Source organism: Octopus sinensis, linkage group LG2 (assembly GCF_006345805.1).
Source record: "Octopus sinensis linkage group LG2, ASM634580v1, whole genome shotgun sequence".
NCBI classification, from domain to species: Eukaryota; Metazoa; Mollusca; class Cephalopoda; order Octopoda; family Octopodidae; genus Octopus; species Octopus sinensis.
In genome coordinates, this window is record NC_042998.1 from 99,205,184 (window position 1) to 99,231,809 (window position 26,626).

At 38.0% G+C, this 26,626-nt stretch overlaps 1 protein-coding gene across 1 annotated transcript in view; it reads left to right on the forward strand.

Moving 5' to 3' along the window:
• Window positions 1–203: 203 nt before the first annotated feature.
• The window catches only part of LOC115231265, a 116,274-nt gene continuing 89,851 nt past the window's right edge, over window positions 204–26,626 (forward strand). The window contains exon 1 of the mRNA XM_029801330.2: window positions 204–555. Within this exon, the coding sequence (XP_029657190.1) occupies window positions 496–555 (60 nt within the window). The 5' untranslated portion in view covers window positions 204–495. The remainder of the gene's footprint in view (window positions 556–26,626) is intronic.

Genomic DNA, 26,626 nt, shown 5'->3' on the forward strand with positions numbered 1-26,626 from the left:
GATATAAAACGCTATTAAAAACTTCATGACTAACTTCTCTATTGATTCATATCTGATGCAAGAAAGAAACTTCCGAGTAATGTATTGGGAAGAACAATGAATAAGTCAAATCGGCATTTTACTAGTAGCAACGACTTACCAGCAATTGACCAATCAGATTGATTTACGTCACGCACGCTCCACCCACTTGTTCGGATATAGCACACTAGTCGATTACGTAAGATCAAGTCCCACCTACTGAGCAAAATGCGCTGTACTAGACAACTGCGACAGTAACAGCTGCCCTGCCGCCCCCACTGTTGCTGTTGTTGGGTGCCCCTACATAGCGCGCTGGAACCGATCCTCTTCGACTATGGCTAAGGCGATGGCGGTGATGCGTAAGGGATTACCACCGCTGCTGACGCGCTAAATCTCGATACTGGGTGGATGTATTAGTGGTGCTGGGCATAAGCTGTCCAGTCGTCCCAGTCCAACTGGTGGAGGTGGTAACTAACAATGGGAAAGGAAGACGACTTATTCAAAGCAGTGAAGCAGAATGATTACTACAAACTACAGGTAGGTAACATCAGACCTTGCTGAACCTTCAGTGTTGGTGTTGAATGTAGGAGACAGCGTAGAGAAAGAGCTAAACACGATAAGTCAACAACAGCAATGTTAGTATAAAACGAAAACAAGAATGGTTTGGTCTGTCTTGTTCTAACGCCGCTTCTATTTCCTTTTACAGCAGCAACCCTGTTAACTCTTTCAATTTGCGCTACCCTTTTCTATCTCTTGTCATTCTGTATGTCTGTCTCTCTCCCCCTCTTCCACCTCTCACTTTCTCAACCGTCAGTTCGATATCGTGTTAAATAACAGTTCTTCCATCACTTGTTGTTCTGGTGTCTTCCAGAAATCAATCGCTTAGAGTTTTAGTGTTTCACTACTGTTGATTAGTGTTTCGTTACTGTTTTAGTATTTCGTTGTTGCTGACTAATATTTTCTAACTATTTAGTTCTAATTATACTACTACACATTCTCACTTGAATTTCTGACCCTTTACTGTCCCGATCAAGCCGTTTTCCCGACTTCTAAATAAAGAGGGGTTTTGTTTTGGCTTTTCTTCTTTTCTTTTCTTCTTTTCAACGAGTATGTTGAGAAAGTCTTTTAAACCATTCCCTGAACAGCTAATTTCAAATTTTTTTAAAAATTTAAATTTATATAATATTTATCAATCTTTTATATCTCTTGGAAGCGACCCTTTTACCAAAATATTTTGTATACACATAAACACACAAATATTTACACATACAAATAAATAGAGATAGATAGATAGATACAAACATACATACATACATACATGCTCATTTATGTTTATACATACATATATCAGTATGTATCACCAGTGCCCTTGAGAAAGGTATGAATGACCCAACTTCCTATGTTCCGGTTTATAAAATTCTTGGACTTGTATGCATTATTATGACTACAAAAACAATAAGGTCACTTTAACCAACAGCATTACACATGAATACACACGCGCACAAAGAACTGTATGAACTTAGTTACATCTTATCGTTTGTTCCGTTGCTCTGTTCGCAATTTTCCCCATCAATACAACCTATCATCAACGTCAATCCTACGAGGAAATCTTTACGTGGTCTCTCTCCTGCTAGAAGCTTACTGCCAAATGTTCTTCAATTACATCCAACAAGTCTTACAAAAGAACACGTTGTATATATTGTGATCCTGAATTTCGTGGATATACGAAAAAGATGGAATTGTCATAGCGGGATAGCTTTTGATCATGTCTGCACAGTCAGGGTTGACCTGGGGCTAAACAATTACACATCAACAACGTCTTTCTTATAGAAGTTAACTTTCTTGCCACTAGATAGCAACTGGTGATGATGATGATAATGATGTTGTTGATGGTGATGACGATGACGATGATGATGGTGGTGGTGGTGGTGGTAATGATGATGATGATGATGATGATATTGCTGTAGTGGTAATCACAATAGGACTCTTAATGACAGAATCACCTTTAAAATGGTAGAGGTGGTCTCTCTCTCATTCTGTCTTTCTCTCTCTATTCGATATCCATCATCTTGACACCTATATTTCTTTGTCTATAACGCCTCGTTTCTCACAACTGAAAATACTTACTCGTCAAAAATATTAATTATCGATTAGGTACGAAGCTACAAGTTTAAAAAGAGGTAAAAATTGGGATGCTGTAACGTTAATGCTTTTCTCCAAAGAGCAAATACGATGTAGGTAGAATGGCTACAACCGTGACCACAAAAAAAAAAAAATTGTTATATTGACACAACGATCTGATTTACAAGGGATTGGGATGTTGTGGCGTACATAATGCATTAGCTCAAGTCTCGTGAAAGGGGTTCCAACCGGAACTAATCAAATAATAAAAACGAATAAATCCTTTAGTTAACAAGGGTTTTTCTCGCCAAATCTCAGACGTGTATCCAATTAATCCAGTATTTTGAACATCTATTGTTTAACTTCTCCCAGCGGTGTGTAGAAGTGTGAAGTAGATGGGGAGACTGAGTTACTAATTAGTTTTTTTTTTTTCGTTTTTTTTTTCCCGGCTATTTACTCATTGTTTCCCTTCAATATGTATTATTTATTTTAAACGGATAAAAGGGTCTCTTGATTTTTAAGCGTTGGCTGAAATCGACTACGATTTCTTCAATTTTAATGATTGCTATTCACATTCTTATTGTATGTCGCAAGTGCAACAATATTATAGACCAATTCAATGCGATACAAAACAAATAAACAAGAAATATAGAAGCAACGTGCGACACGATAAGGCTTTCATTTCTTTTCGCTAGGCTCAAAATCCCTACTCTGCGGGGATGGTAGTATAATCAGTTGAATCATGTCAATTGTTATCATTTAGCCCTAGGTCAATCTGCCTGTGAAGCCCTACGATCAAAAGTATTCTGGCCACGACAATCCTTTCTTTTTATTTTTCTAGTCGTAGTGTATCTAGGACTGCATTATCCAATGTGTCATTTCTTTCTAAAGCAGTGAAGTGTAATTTTAGGAAGATTTGGCTGTTGTTTCCTGCAAGCCGAGTGCCTACTTAATATATCCGTGATGGTACTTATTCTATCGACCCTTCATGGAGGAAAGGCGAAATCAAACCTGAATGATAAGTGATTAGGACTGATAAGTAATCGTGGGTAGGGGTTTAAGAACAAGTGTTGTTCCTTTTAACAAAAATACTCCGATCCATTCATTCTGTACACGCGTTTCGATAAACGGAAAAGGAAAATAGATAGACAGACAGATCGATAGATATAAATATATATACAGGCCGATAGATAAGTATACAGATAGATCGATGACGATAATTATATAGATAAATATACTGACAGAAAGTTACACAGATAGGTGAACACAGACTAACAGACATATTAGTTCTCGCCTGGACAGTTCAGCATCAGTTCCCGATAAGCAAGATGTAAAAGGTCACTAATGTCTGGGTCGTTATCCAGTGACGGGGGCGGGAAATATTTTTTCCTTTCACCCAAACTGCGCTTTCACACTCATCCGTTCTCTCCAGCTTTGCTAAATGATTAACTCTTTTCCTGCATTAGGCATAGACAAAGACATGGTTGTTTATTTATTTATTTTCGACTCTTTTTGGAACCGTCTTTTCGGATTTAGTAAACAAATACCTTTTAACGATAGCAGATCTTTTTACTTCTTGACTACTACTCCTTTTAAATACACCCTTTTGAATAAAATCTTCCTTAGCGATGTAATATACATTAATACTTATTTATTTCCTCGTCATTGTTGATTCCTCATCTATTGCCAATCTTACTATTTAGTAGTACTAATCATAGGATGCGTCACCGACTCCCAACCTTTCTCTTTCCATCTCCTACACAATGGATAAACGAAGTCCAGGTTCAACTCTCCTACGCAAAGCACCAGACATTTTACGATTATTTGATTTTACACCGCACACATGTGTTTGTGTGTGTGTATACACATACATATACATCACATGTATTTATATATTTATACATACCGGATATATATATATATATATATATATATATATATATATATATATATATATATATATATATATATATATATATATATATATACAGAGAGAGAGAGAGAGGCCTTTGAGCCACTCTGTAAGTTCTGCCAATTATTAATAAAATATATATATTGTACAACGTATATAATAGTAGTATTATATATAGGGTGGGTGGAGAGCGCTCTTTCTGTGTTTTTCTACTGCTAACCCTTAACAAATGGCAATACCTATAAGATTTTCATGGTTTATGTCTTGGTGGTATACTATTTCTCTCTTTCCTCTTTTCTTCCTTTCTTTTTATCCATCTATCTATCTAGATAGATAGATAGATAGATAGATAGATAGATAGATAGATAGATAGATAGATAGATAGATAGATAGATAGATGGGTGGAGAGAGAGATAGACAGACAGATAGATTGATATATACACACATCTGTGTGTGTGTGTGTGTGTGTTCACTATTAGCGTCAAAAATTACTTCCTCAATGGGTAAAGATATCAATTGCTTCTGAAACTAGAATTCCAAAGAATATTTCGTGAAAACCTTCCCGAAATTCCTTACAGTCTGGGGGAAGAGGTTGTGTGAAACGCGAAAGGGAAAGGCACAAACAGACTGTTTATGCTTACCGCCCGGTCACCCAGTCATACTTTTACACACACTGAACACATTACTGCTTTACACAGACAGAAAGTATACCGTTCCACTGAAGCACAACCATTTCCGAATCCTAACTCTGTAGCTTGGTTACATACATACATACATACATACATACATACATAATTAGACAGACAGGCAGATAGATAGATAGATAGATAGATAGATGAAGATGATGACAGTTGTTCATATCCGAGGGTCATGAAGGAAAGCGGCAAGCCCTAAGAGACAATATAAACTGATCCTTGAACAACAGGCGTACCTGGGGCAAATATGTAGGCTTTGGTCAAGATGTGGGTCGTGGCATTGACGCTTTCCTCAGACGTTTATAAGTATGTATATATGTGCCCATGTGTCTTTGTTTATGTATGTGTGTGTGTCTGAGAAATAAATATTCTTTGTCGCTAATGCCACTCAGCTCGCTACTACGTCTTTAAGTTTCTAATCCAATTTCACTTTCTCTTAACATCACTAAACGTTATAAGAAAATGACACATCACTCTCATTTTCTTCGTCCTTGTAAAATTTGGAGACTTAATGGAACTAATTTACCAAGAGATCGAAAACAACAACTTCTTTCTTCACACCTACTTTTCTTTTCTTTTTCTTCTTATCTCAAACTTCAAACTAGTCTATAACCAAAGGATTAACTTTATTTTTGAAGAGCAGACTATTTTCATTCAATAGAATGACAAATTGTTTGTTGAACACTTTTTTTTTAAATTTCCATTGTAGTTGTAGTCTGATCACTCGAGACCTTCACTAATTACGTAAGATCGATACCTTTCTGGTTGATGATGTTTAGCCACAGGTCACCCCTGATCGAGCTGACCTATGATCAAAAGTATTCTAGCCACAACTATCCCACCTTTTTGATGTAAGACTACATGATTTCTGTTCTGTTCTTGTATAAGACGCCCCAGATGTAATTAGTAGTGAGTGAATTTGACTGCTATTTCAAATACGTAGAGGCTCCTTCATTGGCACGTTGGCTTTATTGTCAGTCGTTCTCGATTGTTTTTGCATGCTTGGCTTTACGATGCCAATTTTTATAGAATAAAACTTAAATTGAAACTTTTAATGAGTATTGCGGCGTGAACAGTATAGGGTTCTCAAAATCTTGTTAGGGGAATAGGTAGCCGATTACATCAACGACTCTGCCAGTTCGCCACCCCTTGGGTTTTTAAGTAATTCTTTCTACTTTAAGCACGGGGCCTAGAATTTTTTTTTTTTTTTTTCGGTGGAGTGAGGGCAAGTCGATTGCATTGATCCCTAGCACCTCGACGAAATGCCGTTAAGCATTTTGTCCGATGTGCTAACGCTTCTGCCAGCACGCCGCCTTTATGGTTTCTAAATACTATCAGCAGTTTCATCAAAGAACACGCGCATATACATGTATCGTCTAACAAGCTGTCAGAAACGAGAAGTGTGCCAATGTTTATATGATATAATATATGTTTTATTACATTGCTAAAAACTGGTCGACAGTCCCTTGCTTTATAACTTGGGTATATGTGTTCGGGAGAGCAAAAGAAAATTGAGGCAAAAAGATGCATATATTGATGCCTATAATGCCTCACATATTTTTAGTTAGATTACATCCACCCTGCATCATACGACTATTTATTTTATCGATACCCATAACAATATCAGCTTTCTACCGTCGTATTTCAATTCATACTGCTTACACACACAAATGCGTCACAACAGGTTCTTATGTGCCTGCAATTCGCCCCTGCCCTCTACTAATAAAAGGTGCCCCTCCAAGCACAGTGGTTCCTTCTTTGGCCCCGTATACATGCTTGTGTATGGATAGTATCCACCTCTACCCCTTCGAACCTGTTTGACAAGTGCAGTCAATTTGTTGACTTTCTGTGATTTGATAATACTCATCTGCAGGCGGTCACAACTGTTTTCAGACAATGTGTGGATGTTGTGGGGCTCCTGCTTTCATCAATGGTATTATTGGAGTAAGTTAAAGTTGTTACAATTGGAAATCAGACTGAGACTTAGAGATCCTTTTTCCCAAGAGATTACCACCAGTGCTATAGCGCTCACTCTGTCTTGTTTAACCTCAGATTACCCCTGACCGAGCAAATTTATTTCAACTAAGACTGTTCCGTAATTTTTTTTTTCAGGGCTACACCTCCAGCGTGTCATTTTCTTTTAATGGTAGGGTATGATCTGCAGGAGATATGTCTAGCATGTAGAGGCTTCTTCACTGGCTCGAGTATGTGTGTTTTCTGCGTGTAATCATAACTACCAGAGTAGCAAAGTCATATTGTTTCATGCAGAATTCCTCTCTACTATTTTGTTGAGGGCACTACCATCTTTCAGGATCATACATATTGATTTATCTTTTCATAGATATATGGCCATAATTTTTATCTTGTTTGAGGAGTGAGTGGGAGCAGTCAATTAGTTCATTCCAAGACTTGGCCGGTGCTTATTTTATCAACCTAAATCCTAGAAGAATGAATAAAAATATCGTCTTTGGTGAAGATCCAAACTCTAAATGCAAAGGGATATTGCAAAACACTTTGTTCCCTGTTCTTCTGATTCTGCCAATTCTCTAATCTCTAGAAATATTTGTCAGAGAGACCATGTGACTGCACGTAGAAAGTTATCCAGAGTGTAAACCTGGGCAAGTTTTCTTCTTTATTTTCCAAAGATGACCACCAGTTTCCTATACATGAAAGTTTTCCATCTAGCTATTAATGTTGTCCAAGACCAAAAGCAAGGTCTGATACAGTTTGGCACCATTGATTTCATTGGTAATGTCAGAATGTAAAGAGCTACAACAAATTTCACAAGTCATTTTGCCCAATCTGCAAATAATTCTACTAATCCACTTAACCTGGACTCATTATCTTTAAAATATAGGTGCAGGAGTGGCTGTGTGGTGAGAAGCTTGCTTCCCAATCACATGGTTCCAGATACAGTCTCACTGCATGGCACCTTGAGCAAGTGTCTTCTACTATAGCCTTGAGCTGACCAAAGCCTTGTGAGTGGATTTGGTGGACAGAAACTGAGAGAAGCCCGTCGTGTATATATATATGTATATATATATATATATATACACATACACACATATAAATATATATATGTATATACATATATATACATATATATGTATGTATATATTTGTGTGTGTGTCTGTGTTTGACTCCCACCATTGCTTGTCAACCGATGTTAGTGTGTTTACATCCCCTTGTAACTTAGCAGCTTGGCAAAAGAGTCCAATAGAATAAGTACTAGGCTTACAAAGAATAAGTCCTGGGATTGATTTGTTTGACTAAAGGTGGTGCTCCAGATGGCCGCAGTCAAATGACTGAAACAAGTAAAAAAGTATCTGGCACCATATAAAATGAATCCAGTACACTCTGTAAAATGGTGGGTGTTAGGAAAGATATCCAATTGCCGAAACCATACCAAAACAGACAGTGAAGATTGATATGGCTCTTGGCCTTGCCAGATTGTGTCAAACTGTCCAATTTATAGCAACATAGAAAATGGATATTAAAGGATGATGTTGATGGTGGTGGTGGTGGTGGTGGTGGTGACGAAATTAACTAGAACATAAAAGAACAAGAAAAAGCAACACTTGTCATTTTCTCTGATTCTCTAAGGATGCATCCACTCCTCTGCACTCATGGTTATCATCATCATCATTGTTTTAATGTCTCCTTTTCTGTGCTTGTATGAATTGGACAGAGGTTATTGAGGCAAATTTTCTATGGCTGGATGCCCTTCTTCTTATTGTCAACCCTCACTTGTTTTCAAACAAGGTAACATTTTCCCCATAGCCTAACATATTTTTCAGAATATTTGAAATAAATAAAAATGTTGATGATGATGAGGAGGAGGAGGAGGGGGATGAATGACGTTCATTTACAACAACCATGCAATGTCAAGACAAGGAGACCTTAATATATACACACTCATACATGCATATACATACATATACATGCATTCATACATACACAGGCATGTGCACACATGTACGTGTTTGTGTGTGTGATGGGCTTCTTTCAATTTCCATCTACCAAATTCACTCATTATCATCATCATCATTATCATCCAGTGTTTTAAGTTCAGGTTTTGTCCCCATTAGCGGGGGTGGCTGGATTTACCTCAATGCTACAGCAACCAAGGAAGGCAAGTGCAGCCCACCCCAACTTTTGGGCTGGCTGTTGCCCATTCTTCTCTGCTAATATGAGGCTTTTCTGAAGCTGGATTTTCTATGAGGAGCATACCCTTGTTTACCCCCAACCTCAGTTTCTAGACATGAGTGGTTGAAGACCAAGGCTTCTACCATGATTTTTAAGAAATGTGGTGGAAAACTAGCTCAGGAAGGCAGGGATGCTACTCCCTGAAACCCCTTTCAGGGCCCTCCTATCTACAGTTCACTCAGAAGGCTTGTATAAAAATGAGAAAAATGCCAATGTTAAGAAGCAATCTTACTATTTTACCAAGCCTAGAAAAAATGAAAAACAAGGTTGACTTAAGAGGAATTTGAACTAAGTATAGAAATGGAATGAACATCACAAAGTATTTTCTCCAATGCTCAAAGAATTCTTTTAATTATATTTACGGCTATGTGCCAATGAAAGGACTGCTATGCAGACACTTGACCTGCTAGAAATAACAATCAAATCTTCTTCAAATTGCAATATATCATTTTTTTGTTTTTGGATGATACCACCCATGCTAGCATGGAAGGTGGACATTAAATGATGATGATGATGATAGAATATAATTTGATGAAGGTTTAAGTGATATTTTTTGCATGCTAAGCAGCAATGTATAGCCTTTCATATCGATCCAAATAATGAATATATACCATCGAGCTTAACAAATTAGTATTCATTTCATTGTTTTTTGTAAGCACCAAGAACTGTATGTGTGCCATACTTCCTTATATTACCAATGATGACAAAAGTATATTTTCAAAGTTACCCATCGTATGACAAGTAACACACTGTGTGTGTGTGTGTGTGTGGAGGTGCATGTCCTTGTGGTTAGGGTGTTGCACTCATGATTGCAAGATCATGGTTTTGATTCCCAGACTGGCAGTGCACTATGTTCTTGAGCAAAACACTTCATTCCACGTTGCCCCAGTTCACTCATCTGTGAATGGGTAACCCTGTGACAGACTGATGTTCCATTCAGGAGGAATGTTGGCCAGCAAAGTGATATCATTTGAAAGCTATAAGAGTGTGAGGAAGGGAATTGTGACCAGTGGTGTATAACAACATTCAGTGGGCTGATCAATAGTGACATATATATTACATGTATATTTTTATTAATATTTAGCAGAAGCAACAGAGTGGCTCTAGGGGTGTTGTTGTTATTTAGCTCCAGGTCAGCCTTGATTGAATAAACTTAGAATTAAAGGCATTTGAGCTTTGACTATCCCACCATTTGTATTTTTTAGGCATTGTGTATCTAGGATTGCAATATCATAAGTGCTCTTTTTTAAAGATGGTAATGTGTGATGCGTGGAAAAATTCACTAATATTTTTTGCATGTAAGCTGAATACAAGACTTTCCCTTTGGTTTATTTTATGCGGTGTATGTAATAGGTATATCACAATTGAATATGCTCAAGCAGACACTGTCCTCCATGTTATCAACTCAGGAGTGTGCCAGGGCTTAGTTATTTGCCTCTATAGGTTTTATTGCTATTTATTATCTTGAACCACATTCTCTTTTGCACTTCACACTTCAATTTTCAGGATCAAACCTTTCCAACTCGCTACATCAAAACATCGACCTTTTGGCCCATGGGCACCTATAGCAGATATCTGAGCTGTGTCTTCAGTATGTAGATAACTTCCTCCCTTCTTCCTACCTGTCTTAGAAGACCTGTAAAAATGTCATGCATGACTAATCCATGACTTATCCATCTTCATCATCATCATTTAACATCCATTTTCCATGCTGGCATGGGTTGGACAATTTGATAGGAGCTGGCCAGCTGGAGAACTGTCCAGACTCCAATTGTCTGTTGTGGCATGGTTTCTACAGCTGGATGCCCTTCCTAATGCCAACAACTTTACAGAGTGTGTTAGGTGCTTTTTACATGCCACCAGCACAAGTGTGTTCATGCAACACTGGCACAAGTGCATTTTATGTGGTATCAGCACCTATAAAGGTCAAGCTTATATGTATAGATGACAGCAATTTTACTTAGCTTAACATGTCTTCTCAAGTACAGCAAATCACCTCAACTCCCGGTCCTTTGTCATTTCCTCTGTGTGGCCCAGGATCCAAAGATCCCTTATCACTTTGTCCCACATCTTAGGTTTATTCCTTCCACAGGTTCCCTCCACAATTAGAGATCAGCACTTTTTTTATACAGCTGTCCTCATCTATACACATCACATGACCAAACCAGTGCAGTCTTCTCTCTTGCACACAACATCTGATGCCTCTTGTACTCTGTTTTCCTCTTATACCATTCACACTCTGTCATGCATGCACACTGACATTACCCATCCAGCAGAGCATCCTAGCTTCATTTCTTTCAAGCCTTCACAAGTCCTCTGTAGTCAAGGTCCATGTTTCACTGCCATGTAGCATTCACTTTGAGGGAGAGGCCCTTAGTTACCAACAAAAGTAGAAGCTCTCTGAACTTTGCTCAGCCCCTTCTTATAGTAGCAACTACACCTTCAGAACTTTTTCCTCCACTGAAGAAAATTATTCCAGTATTTCTTATAAAGCATCTAAACATGCATGTTGCAATGGTGAGAGTGGCTTCACCCTTACTGTACAGGATCTGAATATACTCGATTCTGTGCATGTACACTTTAGACACTGGAAAAGAGTTAATTCGTTTTTGATAGAGATGTACTTACTGGAATTCTCTCCATTTCATATGACATAGAATGCACATTATTTTTATTGGCCATTAGAAAGAAGCTGCAAGAACTGATTTTTATACGATTAGCATATTACATCACCAGTAGAAATTTAATCAGTGCAGTGAGGGTTAATAACAAAGACTTTTTCAATAGCAGTAAAATACAGATAAAAAATATCTGAAGAAATCACATCTACTATATTTCATTCACTTTTCTTAAACAGCACTCAATTATAAACAACAAATTTCCTACCAACGTTTGGTTTTTCAATTTGTTCTATTTCTTCTCTGACAATTTTCTCAATAGTCTCACAAAGGCTGAACTTTCTCTTCAGGATGATTCAAGCTTAAACAGATGGTCAACTTTAATACAGCACAGTTACACACACTACAACCAGTATACTGTTCGTCTGTCTAATACAGTGCACCCACTGAACTCACACATACATTATAGGCAACATTCAGGAAAAGGCTGCACCTCTAACAGTCAGGCCCACATTTGTCAACACTGACAAAGCAATGGCCCATAATATATTTCTTGCTCCACTCTGCATCTTTCACCAACTATTATCATGACTCTTGTATCTCTGAAATTGCTGACTCTCCTCCAACTGAAGGAACCTTTTCATAGTTGCCTGATGTACTAGATATAGGCAGTAAGTCTACTTCAAATCAAGTGTTACTCTCTTAAAAAAAGAAGGACATTAGATAATGTTCTAATTAGTCCAAAACAGTTAAGTTGGTCATAACTGGAGTGATTTTGGTTGTAAGTTTATTTAGTCAAGGCTGAAGCAACAATCCATATTGTGTATCACACTCCAGATTCAATCACCCTCATCAATATCATCATCATTATTTAAAATTCTGGACCAAGGTCCACATCATGCTCCAGTGTTTATTTGGGATGGCTTCTATGGCTTGATACCTTTTCTACTGCAAACCACTTCAGAGCATGTGTTGAGTCCCTTTTTTGCATGCCACTTCCACTAGTGAGGTTACCATGCAGCTTGCAAGACTATGAATGCTAGGAAATTAAGAGGTAGAGAGGGATACCGTATGAGAGAAAGGACTAGTGCAGAACCGACTTCTTGCTGTAAGAGGAGCAATATTATTAGTCATATTTTAGGTTCAGGAGTGGTTGTGTGGTAAGTAGCTTGCTTACCAACCACATAATTCCGGGTTCAGTCCCACTGCGTGGCACCTTGGGCAAGTGTCTTCTACTATAGCCTTAAGCCAACCAAAGCCTTGGGAGTGGATTTGGTAGATGGAAACTGGAAGAAGCTCATCATATATATATATATATATATATATATATAGTTATTTATATTAAGGGCATTACTTTACATAAATGCCTCATGCTATGAGGGGCTCTTAAAGTCAAAACTACCATAATAAACACATTTTACCGAACACGAGGGAATGCAATTCTCAAAGCGAGCATCTTAAAAAATTGTATATATATATATATATATATATATGCTTATGTGTCAGTATTGTCCCCCCACCACCATTGCTTGACAACCAATGTTGATGTGTTTATGTCCCTGTAACTTAGCAGTTCAGCTGAAGAGACTGATAAAATATGTACTAGGCTTACAAGGATTAAGTCCTGGGGTCGATTTGTTCAACTAAAGGTGGTGCTCCAGCATGGCCACAGTCAAATGACTGAAACAAGTAAAAGAGTAAAGGGAATGTTTGGGGGTGGCGGGGGTTTTGGAAAGTGATATATGTGGTATTGTGGTGTCAGAGTGGACCTTCATGGTCTAAGGTGGGTAGGAATGGACAGGGCAGAACAGGGCTGCCAAGAATGAGTGGTGCGGAGTAGGAGATGTCTGATAGTATGGGAGGTGTGCAGCTTACTCCACTCTAACTCCAGAACTATGCTCTTCTCACTGCTTTTATTTAGCTTCTAATTGCTAATCCCTTACAATTCTAACAGAATATTAACCATGTGGATCTTCACAAAAATTAATCCTGCAGTCCAAAAGAACTTAGAAAAGCCACAGATAATCATTCGATTTATAGGTTTTTAAAATAAAGAAAAGCATAAGAACATCTGGCTTTTTAAATATGCTAGGTGTCACAAACAAGGTTGACTTAAAGCTGAGTGGGGTGAGCAAAGAAAGATGTTGTTTTACAGACCATTCTAAGCCATGTCAGCATGAAATAACTTCATGTTGAAGTAATTATGATAATGATGATGATATTGGTAGTGGTGGTGGTGGTGGTGGTGATGATGATGATGATGATGATGATGATTACCTATATATTTGTACAGTGTGTGAGTGAGTGGGTAAATATTTGTATGAGCAGTTATCTGTTGCGAGGGACATGTTAAAGACTAAGGTGCTGCTTGGTGTCAGGAGACCCACCCCTACTCCTATCACCACTTCCCCCTAAGCCCGGCAATAGCAGCAGCAAGAAAATAGCCTTTTGGTTGATGCGTATGTATATATGCATGTGTATATGTATATATATGTGTGTGTGTGTGCATTCGTGCGTTTGTGTGTGTGTGTACAGAAACTTCACACTGTGTTGTCAGTCAACAATGAGTTCTCTAGAGGTGCAGTATGGAATGTCTGAGAGTGACTGGTAACAGAATTTTAGGTGCACCAGGTGCACTGCGGTAAACGACAGCATGAGAAAATATGAATGAAAGACTTTGAACTGTATTGATATTGCGCTATAAGTCATACAAACAAGTTCTCTCACCTAAATGACAAGTAGTAGTAATAGTAGTAGTAGTAGTAGTGGTAGTGGTAGTAGTAGTAGTAGTAGTTTCTGTTGTTATTGTTATTGCTGTTACTGTTACTATTGTTTTCTAGTCCAAAGTCAACTTTGATTGGGGTAGACCTATGATCAAAGGCCTTCTAATTGTGACCATCCCATCTTTTATTTAAACATAAATGTCCCTAAGATAACATTGTCTAATGTATCCTTTTATTATTTTGTGGGGTAGGGGGCAGTGATTTTGAGGAAGGTTTAGCTATTGCTATTATTTCTATAGATTAGACTACTGTGTAGAGATTTGTGTTGATGTTTTAGTTCATTGAACTCTGCATTGATAGACTTACATCATGGTGCTTATTAACCCTTTAGCATTCAGATTACTCTGTCAAATATAATATTTATTCAAATTGTTTTGAATTAATCATGCATTATCTTGTAGCCTCGTAGCTTTGAGATTTCAGTGATATAACCGTATATATTTAACTCTGATATTTTAGGGTATGTGTGAGAGTCAGGATCTGGCTGGTTTAACTCATAAAGCAATGGTATTTGCTCTTACATAGCATGGACTGCTGAGCACATTTTATGAAAATGAGACTACCATCCACACATAAAAAAAAAAAATAGTTAAAATATCTTCTTAGTATATAATGGTGGTGAGTTTTACATCATCTGAAAAGTCATTAGTTGAACTATTAGTCCTCTTGCATTTTAGGGAGTTCCTTCTCGAGCCATACCTGGCTCATAAGGGCCGGTTTCTCGGTTTCTTGGCGTATAGGTTCCCCACCCGGATGGGACGCCGGTCCGTCACAGGTGAGCTGCAAGATGCAGGAGGAAAGAGTGAGAGAAAGTTGTGGCGAAAGAGTCAGCAGAAGTTCGCCATTACTTTCTGCCGGAGCCGCGTGGAGCTTAGGTGTTTTCGCTCATAAACACACACATCGCCTGGTCTGAGATTCAAACCTGCGAGTCCGCTGCTCTAACCACTAGGCCATTTTAGGGAGTATCAGAGCATCTGAGTGACATTAGACCGCAACAAACGCCTATAATTTAAATGCATCTATCTGGGCCACAATCATGGCCTGTTGTGCCTTGTGTTAAACATAGAACAGGTAGAATATCTGGGACTGATATGGCCTATTTAAATGCTAAAGGACTAAGCAAATGAAGCATTAGTGATATTTTATATTGTATTAGGATGGTGGGTATGGTTAGTGATGGCATAGGGACTAGGATTTGAAAGGAGTGGAAGAAATTTAGGGAATTGCTATCTTTTATTTTGTACTTGCTTCAGTCATTGGTCTGTGGCCATGCTAGGGCTCTGCCTCAAAGAGTTTAGTTGAACAAATCAACCTCTGTGTTTATTTTCTCTTTTTTTTATTTGTTTTTTTTTAAGCCCAGTACTTATCCTGCTGGTCTCTTTTGCTGAAGTGCTAAGTTACAGGAATGTAAACAAACCAACACGGATTGTCAAGCAGTAATGGGGGACAAACACAAAGCTGCACACACACACACACACACCACACACACACACATATACACACACACACACTCTCTCTCTCTCTCTCTCTCTCTTCCTCACACACACACATACAACGGAATTTCTTTCAGTTTCCATCAACCAAACTCGCATGTCTCTGGTTGGCCCAGTACTATAGAAGAAAACATTTGCCCCTGATGCTATGCAGTGGGACTGAATCTAAAACCAATTGGCTGGGATGCAAGCTTCCTTATATATGTAAAATTCTTAATCTTTTTATGAAGATTCTTTTGTCCCAAGACCCCCACCCCCACCCATAAACCATCTTCTTTTTGATATGATATGCAATTAGCTGTTGTTATGAAGGAAGATTTAAAATTATTCAGAAAAGGAGGGGCAAGGCTCATAACCTTTTGCAGACTCACCCTGGACTCATGAAATTTATATGATTAATGATCAGTTTGAACATATGTAGGCCAATGTTTTCAGGAAAAAACATGATGGAGGAGGGGAAACACAGGGTGGGGGAGGGTAACATAGGGTGGGTGATGTTCTGAAAAAGAAGGATTGATAATAGTGTTTAGTGTGGGGGAGGGTTGTAATGAGGGTGAAACACAGTAGGACTGACTAAAGGAGGAGAGACTGGTGTATTGGTATGGCAGTGTGGTACATCAGTGTTAACTTAGTAAATGAACAAAGAAAATGACTGGCTATCAAAACCTTTGACCTTATTTGCAGGATAGTCATGAAATGTGAATGACTGATACAACATGCTTGGATATTGTGAAGGCATATGACTCAGTGGTTAGAGCGTCATGCTCACAATCATGAAGCAGTAAGTTCGATTCCTGGACCTGACTGTGTGTTGTGTTCTTGAGCAAGACACTTTACTTTATGTTGCTCCAGTTCATTCAGCTGTAGAAATAAGTTGCAACATCACTGGTGTCAATCTATATCGGGCTTTGTCTTTCCCTTCAACAACATCAGTGGCAACTACTGGTCTTCCATAAACAACCTTGCCTGGACTCGTGCCTCGGAGGGTAACTTTCTTGGTGCAATCTCATGGTCTTTACTCTTATGCTTGGATACTAGATGAGAATAGATGGCACATGTTAACACATTGAATGGGATTGGCCAGTTCATGCTAGGATATTTAAGGGAATAGGGAATGCTAGAACATTAAATATAAAAGGATCAAATATGTGAAGTGAAACAGAAATTTGGTAATTTTTTTCAAATTCAGTGTTCAGAAGTAGTGAAGGAACGCAAGATAAAAATTTAAGATATGTGCAGAAATAATGTATTTCTAGAGCCATTTAACTTATTGTTCCATTAGATGGGGAAAATATATTAAAGTAATGACGAGGATTCTGTATTGATATCTAACAAGGGGTGCATTATTATGTTCCCTGAATCCCATGAAAGAATTTTTATAAATAAGGAATAAACTTTAACTGTTCTTCACAAATATATGTACATACATACATATGTGTGTTTTGTATATGGGAATGTGTGTGTATATTCTTTTATTCTTTTACTTTATTCTGTCATTAGACTATGACCATGATGGGGCACCACCTTAAATTTTTAGTAAATTGAATCAACCCCAGCATTTATCTTTTTAAGCCTGGTATTTATTTTATCAGTCTCTTTTGTCAAACCACTAAGTTATAGGAACACCAACACCGGGTGTCAAGTTGTGGTGGGAAGATAAACAGACAACAGAAAGACACACGCGCGCGTGCGCGCACACACACACACACACACACACACACATATATACATACAAAAGGCTTCTTTCAGTTTCCATCTACCAAATCCACTCACAAGGCTTTGGTTAGCCTGAGGCTATAGTAGGAGACACTTGCCCAAGGTGTTATGCAGTAGGACTGAACCTGAAACCATGTGATTGGAAAGCAAGCTTCTTAACACAGAGCCACATCTGCACCTATATATGTATGTGTGTATATATATATATATATATATATTTATATGCATGTGTCGTCATCATCATCATCATCATCATTGTTTAACGTCCGTTTTCTATGCTGGCATGGGTTGGACGGTTCAACTGGGGTCTGAGAAGCCAGGAGGCTGCACCAGGCCCCAATCTGATCTGGCAGTGTTTCTACAGCTGGGTGCCCTTCCCAATACCAACCACTCCGTGAGTGTAGTGGGTGCTTTTTACGTGTCACTGGCACAGGGGACAGAGGAGCTAGTATCAACCATGATCAGATGGTGCATTTTACATGCCACTGGCACAGAAGCCAGTCAAAGTAGCACTGGCATTGGCCACATTTGGATGGTACTTTTTACATGCTACCGGCATGGGGGTCACAACTACAATTTCCATTTGATTTCATTTTGATATTGATGTTGATGTTGATGTACTTGACTCAATAGGTCTCCTCAAGCACGGCATGTCACCCTACGATCCAAGGTACTTTTGAGTGGGCTGGTTATATGACACTGGTGTAGGTTACAGCTGCAAACTCACTTTGTTTGCCGGGTCTTCTCAATCACAGCATAACTCCAGAGGTCTCGGTCTTTTGTCATTGCCTTTGTGAGGTCCAACGTTTGAAGGTCATGCTTCACCACCTCATCCCATGTCTTCCGGGGTCTCCCTCTACCTCAGATTCCTTCCAATTGTTTGGGAGTGGCACTTCTTCACACATTTCTCCTCGTCCATCCACAGTACATGATCATACCAACTTAAACATCTCTCTTGCATGCTACATCCGATGCTTCTTATGCTTAACATTTCTCTCAGGGTGCTTACACTCTGTTGTGTGTGCACACTGATGTTACACATAGAGTGGATCATGCTAACTTCATTTCTTTCAAGCTTACAGCAGTCACAGCCTATGTTTCACTGCCGTGAAGCATGGCATTTTGCACACATGCATCATACAATCTACCTTTCACTTTGAGTGAGAGACCCTTTGTCACCAGTAGGAGTAGAAGCTTTCTAAACTTTGCCCAGGCTATTCTTATTCTAGTGGTGACACTCTCTGAGCATCCACCTCCACTACTAACTTGGTCACCTAGGTAGCAAAAACTATCAACTACTTCTAGTTTCTCCCCCTGGCATGTGGTGGAGTCTGTTTTCTGAGCATCTGTTGTGTTTATTGCCCCTGTTTATCTGCTGCACGCAAAAGCTATCTTCCTGGTTAATCTTCCTTTGATGTTGCTGCACCTCTTATGTGTCCATAGCTTACACTGGGTTCATCGTATGGAGTTTCTACCTACACCTTTGCAACAGATTGAGCAGGGCCACCTACCTGAAGGGGTATGTGATGTATTTGCCTTCCTACTTACTAGAACTTTGGTCTTTAAAATCTTGACTCTAAGGCCCTTCAATTCTAAACCTTGCTTCCACACTTGAAGTTTCTTCTCTAGTTCTGGTAGTAGTTCTGCTATGAGGGCCAGGTCATCAGCATAAAGGGGCTCCCAGGGGCAACCTGTCTTGAATTCCTCTGTTATTGCCTGGAGGACTATGATGTATAAGAGGGGGCTGAGGGCTGATCCTTGGTGGACCCCAACGTCTACCCAGAATTCTTCACTATAACTCATTTCCAATCCTAAACCTACTAACGGCATCTCTGTATAGGGCTTGTACAGCTCTTATTAACTATTTGTCAATCCCCAGTTTCTGCATTGCCCACCAGATAAGGGATTGGGGTACCCTATCAAAGGTTTTCTCTAAGTTCACAAAAGCCAAATATAGGGGTTTATCTTTGACTAGGTATTTCTCATATATATATATGCAGTAGTTTAGTTAGAGTGTGTGCCACCTGGGGTGGCCCTTCTGTTTGTTGCCCCCAGACCTCACAAAAAACCACATATTGCCTACAGCAGACCCAAAAGTACCCCAGCTACACTAATGTATATAATAAATATGAAAATACATACATATATATATATATATATATATATATATATATATATATATATATATATATACATATACATATATATATATACATATACATATATAGGTAGCATGTAAAAAATACCCTCTTGGAGTGGTTGGCATTAGGAAGAGCATCCAGCTATAGAAACCTTGCCAGATCAGATTGGAACCTGGTGCAACCCTTGCTAGCATGGAAAACGGACGTTAAATGATGATGATGATATGTGTGTGTGTGTATATTATATATGTAAATTGATTTTACTTAGGCATAGTGATACTAAAAAGCAGCTGTTATAAAAATTCAGTATATATATGTCTTAGAGTAAAGCTTTAGATGTGTACAGTGTGTAATGTTAATTAATAAATGACAAGAGAACAGGAGTTAAAGTAATCATCTTCATTAGCTTACAGCTATTTCTGCTATTAGAAACAAAACACTCAGAGCTAAATGCTTGTAAAACATTCTATAACTTCCTCAGAGCCGTTAAATGAAGTATATGTTTATTTCAAGAAGCATTTAAATTCACAAGCATTCAGCTCTGAGTGACTACTTCTAATGGCAGAAACAGTTGTAGGCTAATGAAGTTGATCCCATTCTTTTCCTTTGTCTTTTATTAATTAGTATATAAACAATTGCAGCGTGGAAGGTGTTTATAAGCCATTTAAGAAACACACAAAACCGTTAGATTCTCTTCAACATTTAAATTTAATTTGTCAAAATATTTTCGTCACTTTGAGACTGTGACCTGTTCACTGACAAAGTTTCGAGATGCAGCAGGAAGCTTTGTCAGTGAACAAGTCACGGTTTCAAAGTGACGAAAATATTTTGACAAATTAAATTTAAATGTTGAAGAGAATCTAACGGTTTTGTGTATTTCTTAAATGGCTTATACACACCTTCCACGCTGCAATTGTTTTCGTTCCAGCACACGATCTCAGATCAAGTCACTCGCTATGCAAGTACATCTCCGTAATTAGTATATATATATAAATATAAATGTATGTGTGTGTGTGTATTAGCCACATATTTGTCATTAATTTATAATGGCACCAGTCAAGTGGTACATACCATAAGCTTTTAATCTACCCTAAAATACATCCTGACTATAGAGCATTATAGATATATTAAAACAGTTTATACAGTCTATTAGAGTATCTTGGTAGATGTAAGAAATGAAAATTTCAAACATTTTAGGAACACAGGGACTAAGGAATATCAGGTGGCCCTCATCTTTGTATCTATTTGGTTGCTCATCTGCTTATCTATGAATAGTTTGTATACTGATTTACAAATGTGTATGTGTGTGTGCAAAAGAGAGAGAGAGGGGGGAGCTTACAAATCATTGAAATAGTGGTCTTCCTCACATATGAACTAGCCCCATGCCGCATACACATTTGTTTAAACCTATGTACATATATATGCACGCACGATCATATTTGTTTGTAAGCAATATCAAGATGGTTTTTTTTTGTACCCTTGACATAACATGTATGGTTGTATGCCTCACTTTCATTCTTCCTCTCTCTTTCACTCTCTCGCCCTCTCTTTACACACGCACACACACACACACACGCATACATACATACATACATACATACATACACACACATACATATTTTAGTGTGCGGTGTGTCTGCCTCTTGTGTGCAGATTAATCTCAATACACATGTTGTGAAAGGGCTGGAGAAAGCATCTTGATAAATCTTTATTCCAGGGTAAATTACAGTTAAGCTTCTTTCCTCTCCACCCTGCTCCTTTTTGCAGAACCCAGTGGTGACTCATGGCAACTGCTAACTGTTGTTATGCTATTATTATTGTTTTTTCTCTTTTTCTTTGTATTGTATTTGTTTTCAGTATGATGTGTGTGAGTTGAGGGTATTGGATGGATGAAGTATTGTTGTTAGGTTGCTGTGGCAAAGACAGCTGGCGAAGATCCAGCATCCCTTCCTTATTTATTTATTTATTTATTTATTTATTTATTTATTTAATCTTCTAGATGAGATGCTTAGCAGTTCAGCATAATGTATTCTATATCTTACTGAACAATGGGTCTAGCCACAAAGACATGGGTATTCCCTACCTTCCCTTTCCTATTCACACTCCTTGTATCATTAGCAATACAACAACCACCACCTCCACTACCACCTCCACAACCAGAGAACCAATAAGTTGTTGCTCAAGCTACTAGAAATAGCAGCCAAATCTCCCTCAGACTACCCCTTATTGTCTTAAGAAATTTTTTTTAAAAACGGTTACATTAGGTTATATAATCAAGGAAACGAAATGCCTGAAACAAAAAAAGATGGATGGAATAGTCTTTGGTGAATTGTTTTTGATTATTGGTTTGCTTCAAAAGGACTGACCAGGAGTTAAACAACACCAGCGACAACAGTAACAAGAACATCATTACTCTTGCCAATTAACTAGCTTCCTCTATATAGAAATACACACACACAAAGAGTGAGAGAGAGAGAGAGAGAGAGAGAGAGAGAGAGAGAGAGAGAAGCATACCCTTAGAAAATGTGTGTTGGAGTTACTTAAAAGGATGTAGAGAAGAGGAAATCAAAACCTTAAACAGGGACCTGTCAAACACCATATTATCTAGTTTGTGTACTGAGAGCTCATTTACATATGGAGATGGTTGGGTTATGGAGTGGGAGAGAGTTTACTTTTGTGTATGAAGGGTAAAGAAAGGTTTTTTTTTCCTCTCAAAAATCTATCAAAAGGTTGTTTTCTTTTTAACCTTTTCTGGAATTTCTCTTTGTAAATGTCTTTTATTTTATCATTTCATTTACACTAGTCTGAAGTTCAGTTGTTCAGTGAAAACTCAGAAATGGCAAAATGGCAGATAAAATGCCTTGCAGAATTTAGTTTACTAACTTCCTTTCCATCATCAGTTGAACCCTTTTTCCGGAAATCAGATATATTCACTCAAATCTTCATTAACCTTTACAGTAGAAAGCAGTTTTATATAACAATCTATCTTTTGTTGAAGAATGTCATGTTTGAAACTATTTTTTGTTGAGATATGTCAGGTTTATTGAGGCAATGTGACATGTGGAAAATACCAATTCTATTTTGGCAGTCTGCCTCCCTACCTCACATTCACCTTCCCATGCAATATTGCAAACCACCCACCCACCCACTTTTACTCAGCTTGTATCTTGTGGGGCCACCTGGGCACCTTATTACTATTATCTATTTCTTACAGCCCCTGTTGATCATTTTCTTTTTCTCCTCACTACTTTTCTATTAGATGTGAACAACCATGCAGTTCCCTCTGCAGGTATCTGCTCTGTTCCCCCACCCCCAGTAATCTCCTCATCCCTAGCATGAAGTCGACCCCACCCCCACCAGGGCTCAAAGTCCTATAAACTGCATGACAACTTCAATAATGTAAGTAGCACAGTCCATGCAGTAAAGTGGTTGGCATTAGAAAGGGCATCCAGCTGTAAAAACCATGTCAAGGCAGACACTGACACTTGATACACTCCTTGGACACATTGGATCCTGTCAGACCATCTAATCCATGCCAGCTTGGAACACAGACATTACATGATGATAATTTTTAGCAACATTACTGGAATAACCATGAAATTTAGTTTTGAAGTTAGTATCATTAAGATAAATACCCGTTGACTATACCTACTTCCCTTTGGACAATTGAGGGAACCTTAATCTCAATATCTTGGTCTGCTAGAGACAAAACTTTTATCTTCCTCAGATCACAGCCTGTTGTTTTTAAAAAAAATCATTTTTTCATTTGTTTATATGGATTTGTCAGAGGAAAAAGAACAGTGGCTGTGACTTTTTAATGGGTTTTTATAACTGGTGAAACGAAAGGAAAAATTTAATCTTCAGCCTGGACACTGGTTCGAATGCTTGCAACAAACTGGATTTCACTGGTAGGCTCCAAGAACCAGTTGTTAATGTGAAACTGAGTGACAAAGAAAATAAAGATACAATGTTTACACGTGGGATGACTTTGATGATGTATCTAACCAAGAATTACAAAATAACCAAATTACTGCACTTGTGTCAGTTTACGAAATCATTATTTACATTGGTTTAGGAATGTGAAGAACTAAGATAACATTTATCTTTAATTGTTTCAGCCTGTGACAAATGCTAGGACACCACCTTGTAGAGTTTAGTCAAACAAATTGACCCTAGTACTCATTTTCAAGTCTGGTACTTATTCTGTCATCTCATTTACTGAACTGCTGTTACAGGGACATAAAACCAACAACAGTTGTCAAATGGCAGTGGGAACAAATTTGAAGACACATGTACATGCATTCATACATACACAGACACACACACACATATGCATGCACACACACATATTATCATCACACATAACATTGTTGTCACCATTGTTATCATCACTATAGTTGTCATTGCCATTGTTGTCGTCGCCATCATTGTCATCGCCTTCTATATCTAGAATGTCCTCAGGTCTTTAGTATCAATCTGCAGTATTCAAAATTATACAAATCTCCAAACAGTAAGTCATCCCATAGATTCAAAAATTCCACTTTCTTTCACTCAAACATGTACCAGGTAACTGCAATTGCCTAAATTTCAAGGAGCCACCTCACTTCAGTGTTTTCCATCACAATATAAGGGATATAAGTGCAGAGTGGATACCAACACTTCTAAAAAGGGTTTGGACTGTGACTGCTTAAACCCCCTCAGCAATATGAATGCAGTTCTGAAATAGATGTCAATGGCAGTAACCAACCATGACCAACCACAGTGAGAGGCTTGAAACTAATAAGTGAATTAAAGAAAAGAATATGTGTGTGCATAGATGTTTTATCTTTTATCTTTTGCTTGTTTCACTCATTAGACTGTGGCCAGGCTGGGGCATTGCCTTGAAGAAATTTTAGCTAAATGAATTGACCCCAGTACTTATTCTGTTACTTCATTTTTTTAAGCTTGGTATTTATTCTATTGCTATCATTTGCTGAACTGCTAAGTTATGGGGATGTAAACACACCAACACCAGCTGTCAAGCAATGATGGATACAAACATGCACACACACACACACACGCACATAAATATATATATATATATATACACATATATATGTGTGTATGTGTATATATATATATATATATAACTAAAAATAAGGGTGTCTGAGAGACACCACCATGCCGAAATAGCAGTCAAATCCCTGACTCTAAGAACCACCTTAAATGTTCATATCACACCATGAGATAAGATAGAGGGACAAAATAGACTAGCAAAAAGATATAACTGAATAATTACTGCTATTTTGGCATGGTGGTGTCTCTCAGACACCCTTATTTTTAGTTGTAAAAAATTATTACCTTTGTATGGTATTTTTTCCCATGCTGACCACTTGATAATATCGATATTTAAATATCGATATTATCCTTATTTATAAATTTTTATATATATACATACATACACACACACAATGGGCTTCTTTCAGTTTCTTTCAACCAAATCCACTCACAATGCTTTTGTTGGCCAAGTCTATAGTAGAAGGCACTTACCCAAGGTGCCATGCAGTGAGACTGAACTTAGAACATGTGGTTGGTAAGCAAATTTTATACCACACAGCCATGCCTGCACCTTGCACCTATACATACAATTTTCTCTTTTATCTCTTTCTTCTCAGCCATTTCTCATCTTCCTCACTCCTTGTTTTTCTTCTGATAAAGGACAAGCAGCAAAAATGTTAAGACTCCCTCTCACTTACTTTTTAAGAGTTAAACTAATATGATATTAGTTGAAACTTATTTCTCCTCTGTTGTCTTGTTTCATTTTGTTATTATTCATTGTGATATATATCATCAAAAAAGAAGGAGCACTCCATTGGTTATGATGACAAGGGTCCCAGCTGATATGATCATGGAACAGCTCGCTTGTGAAATTAACGTGCAAGTGGCTGAGCACTCCACAGACACGTGTACCCTTAATGTAGTTCTCAGTGAGATCCGGCATAACTAGGCAGGCCCTTCGAAATACAGATACTACTCATTTTTGCCAGCTGAGTGGAATGGAGCAATGTAAAATAAAGTGTCTTGCTTAAGGACACAATACTTTGCCAGGAATTGAACTCACGACCTTACACTTCTGAGCCAAATGCCCTAACCACTAAGCCATGTGCCTTCACATATATCATCATAATCATCATCATCATCGTAATCGTCGTCATCTTTGTCATAATTTTTATTTCTGTTTTTCCATGCTTCTATGAATTAGATGAGTCTTCTCCAGTACAGTGTCATGCCACATTTGATAGCTTTTGTCATCCCTTTTGTGAGATCAGTCTTTCCATTTCTTACCTTACCATGACTTCCCTAGTCTTCTTTTACTGGTTTCATTTAGTACTTCTTCATCCATTTGTCATCTGCTATACATATCCCATCTGATATTTCTTATAGACAGTTTTTCTTAAAGCTCATTTATGCTCTGTTGCTCATGCACTCTAGCATTACACACCCAATAGAATACTAACATTTGTTTCCAGTCTTCACTTGCTCTCTGTATTCAGTGCCCATGTTTTGCTACTATGCATCTTACATTTTTTATACAAGCATCATCAGTCCTAACCCCTTATTTGAAGAATGAATTCCTTTGTTGTCTGCTGAGGTAATAATATCTTCCTAAATATTTACTGTTCTGTTCTAAGTCCTGTGTGCTTTCAGGGCCTAGTATCTAAACTGCAACATCAAGTTTTGATACCAGGACTACTAACAAGCTTGTTTATATATACACACCACACACTTGTCAGAAACTAGTATCAACAAATATTTAAACTTACCCTGCATTCACACATGTAATTATTTCTTTACACTACAAAGGACATCTGTACACTACACACATAAATACATTTTGACACACTGACTGTTAGCAATTTAATTCAAATATTCTCATACACACA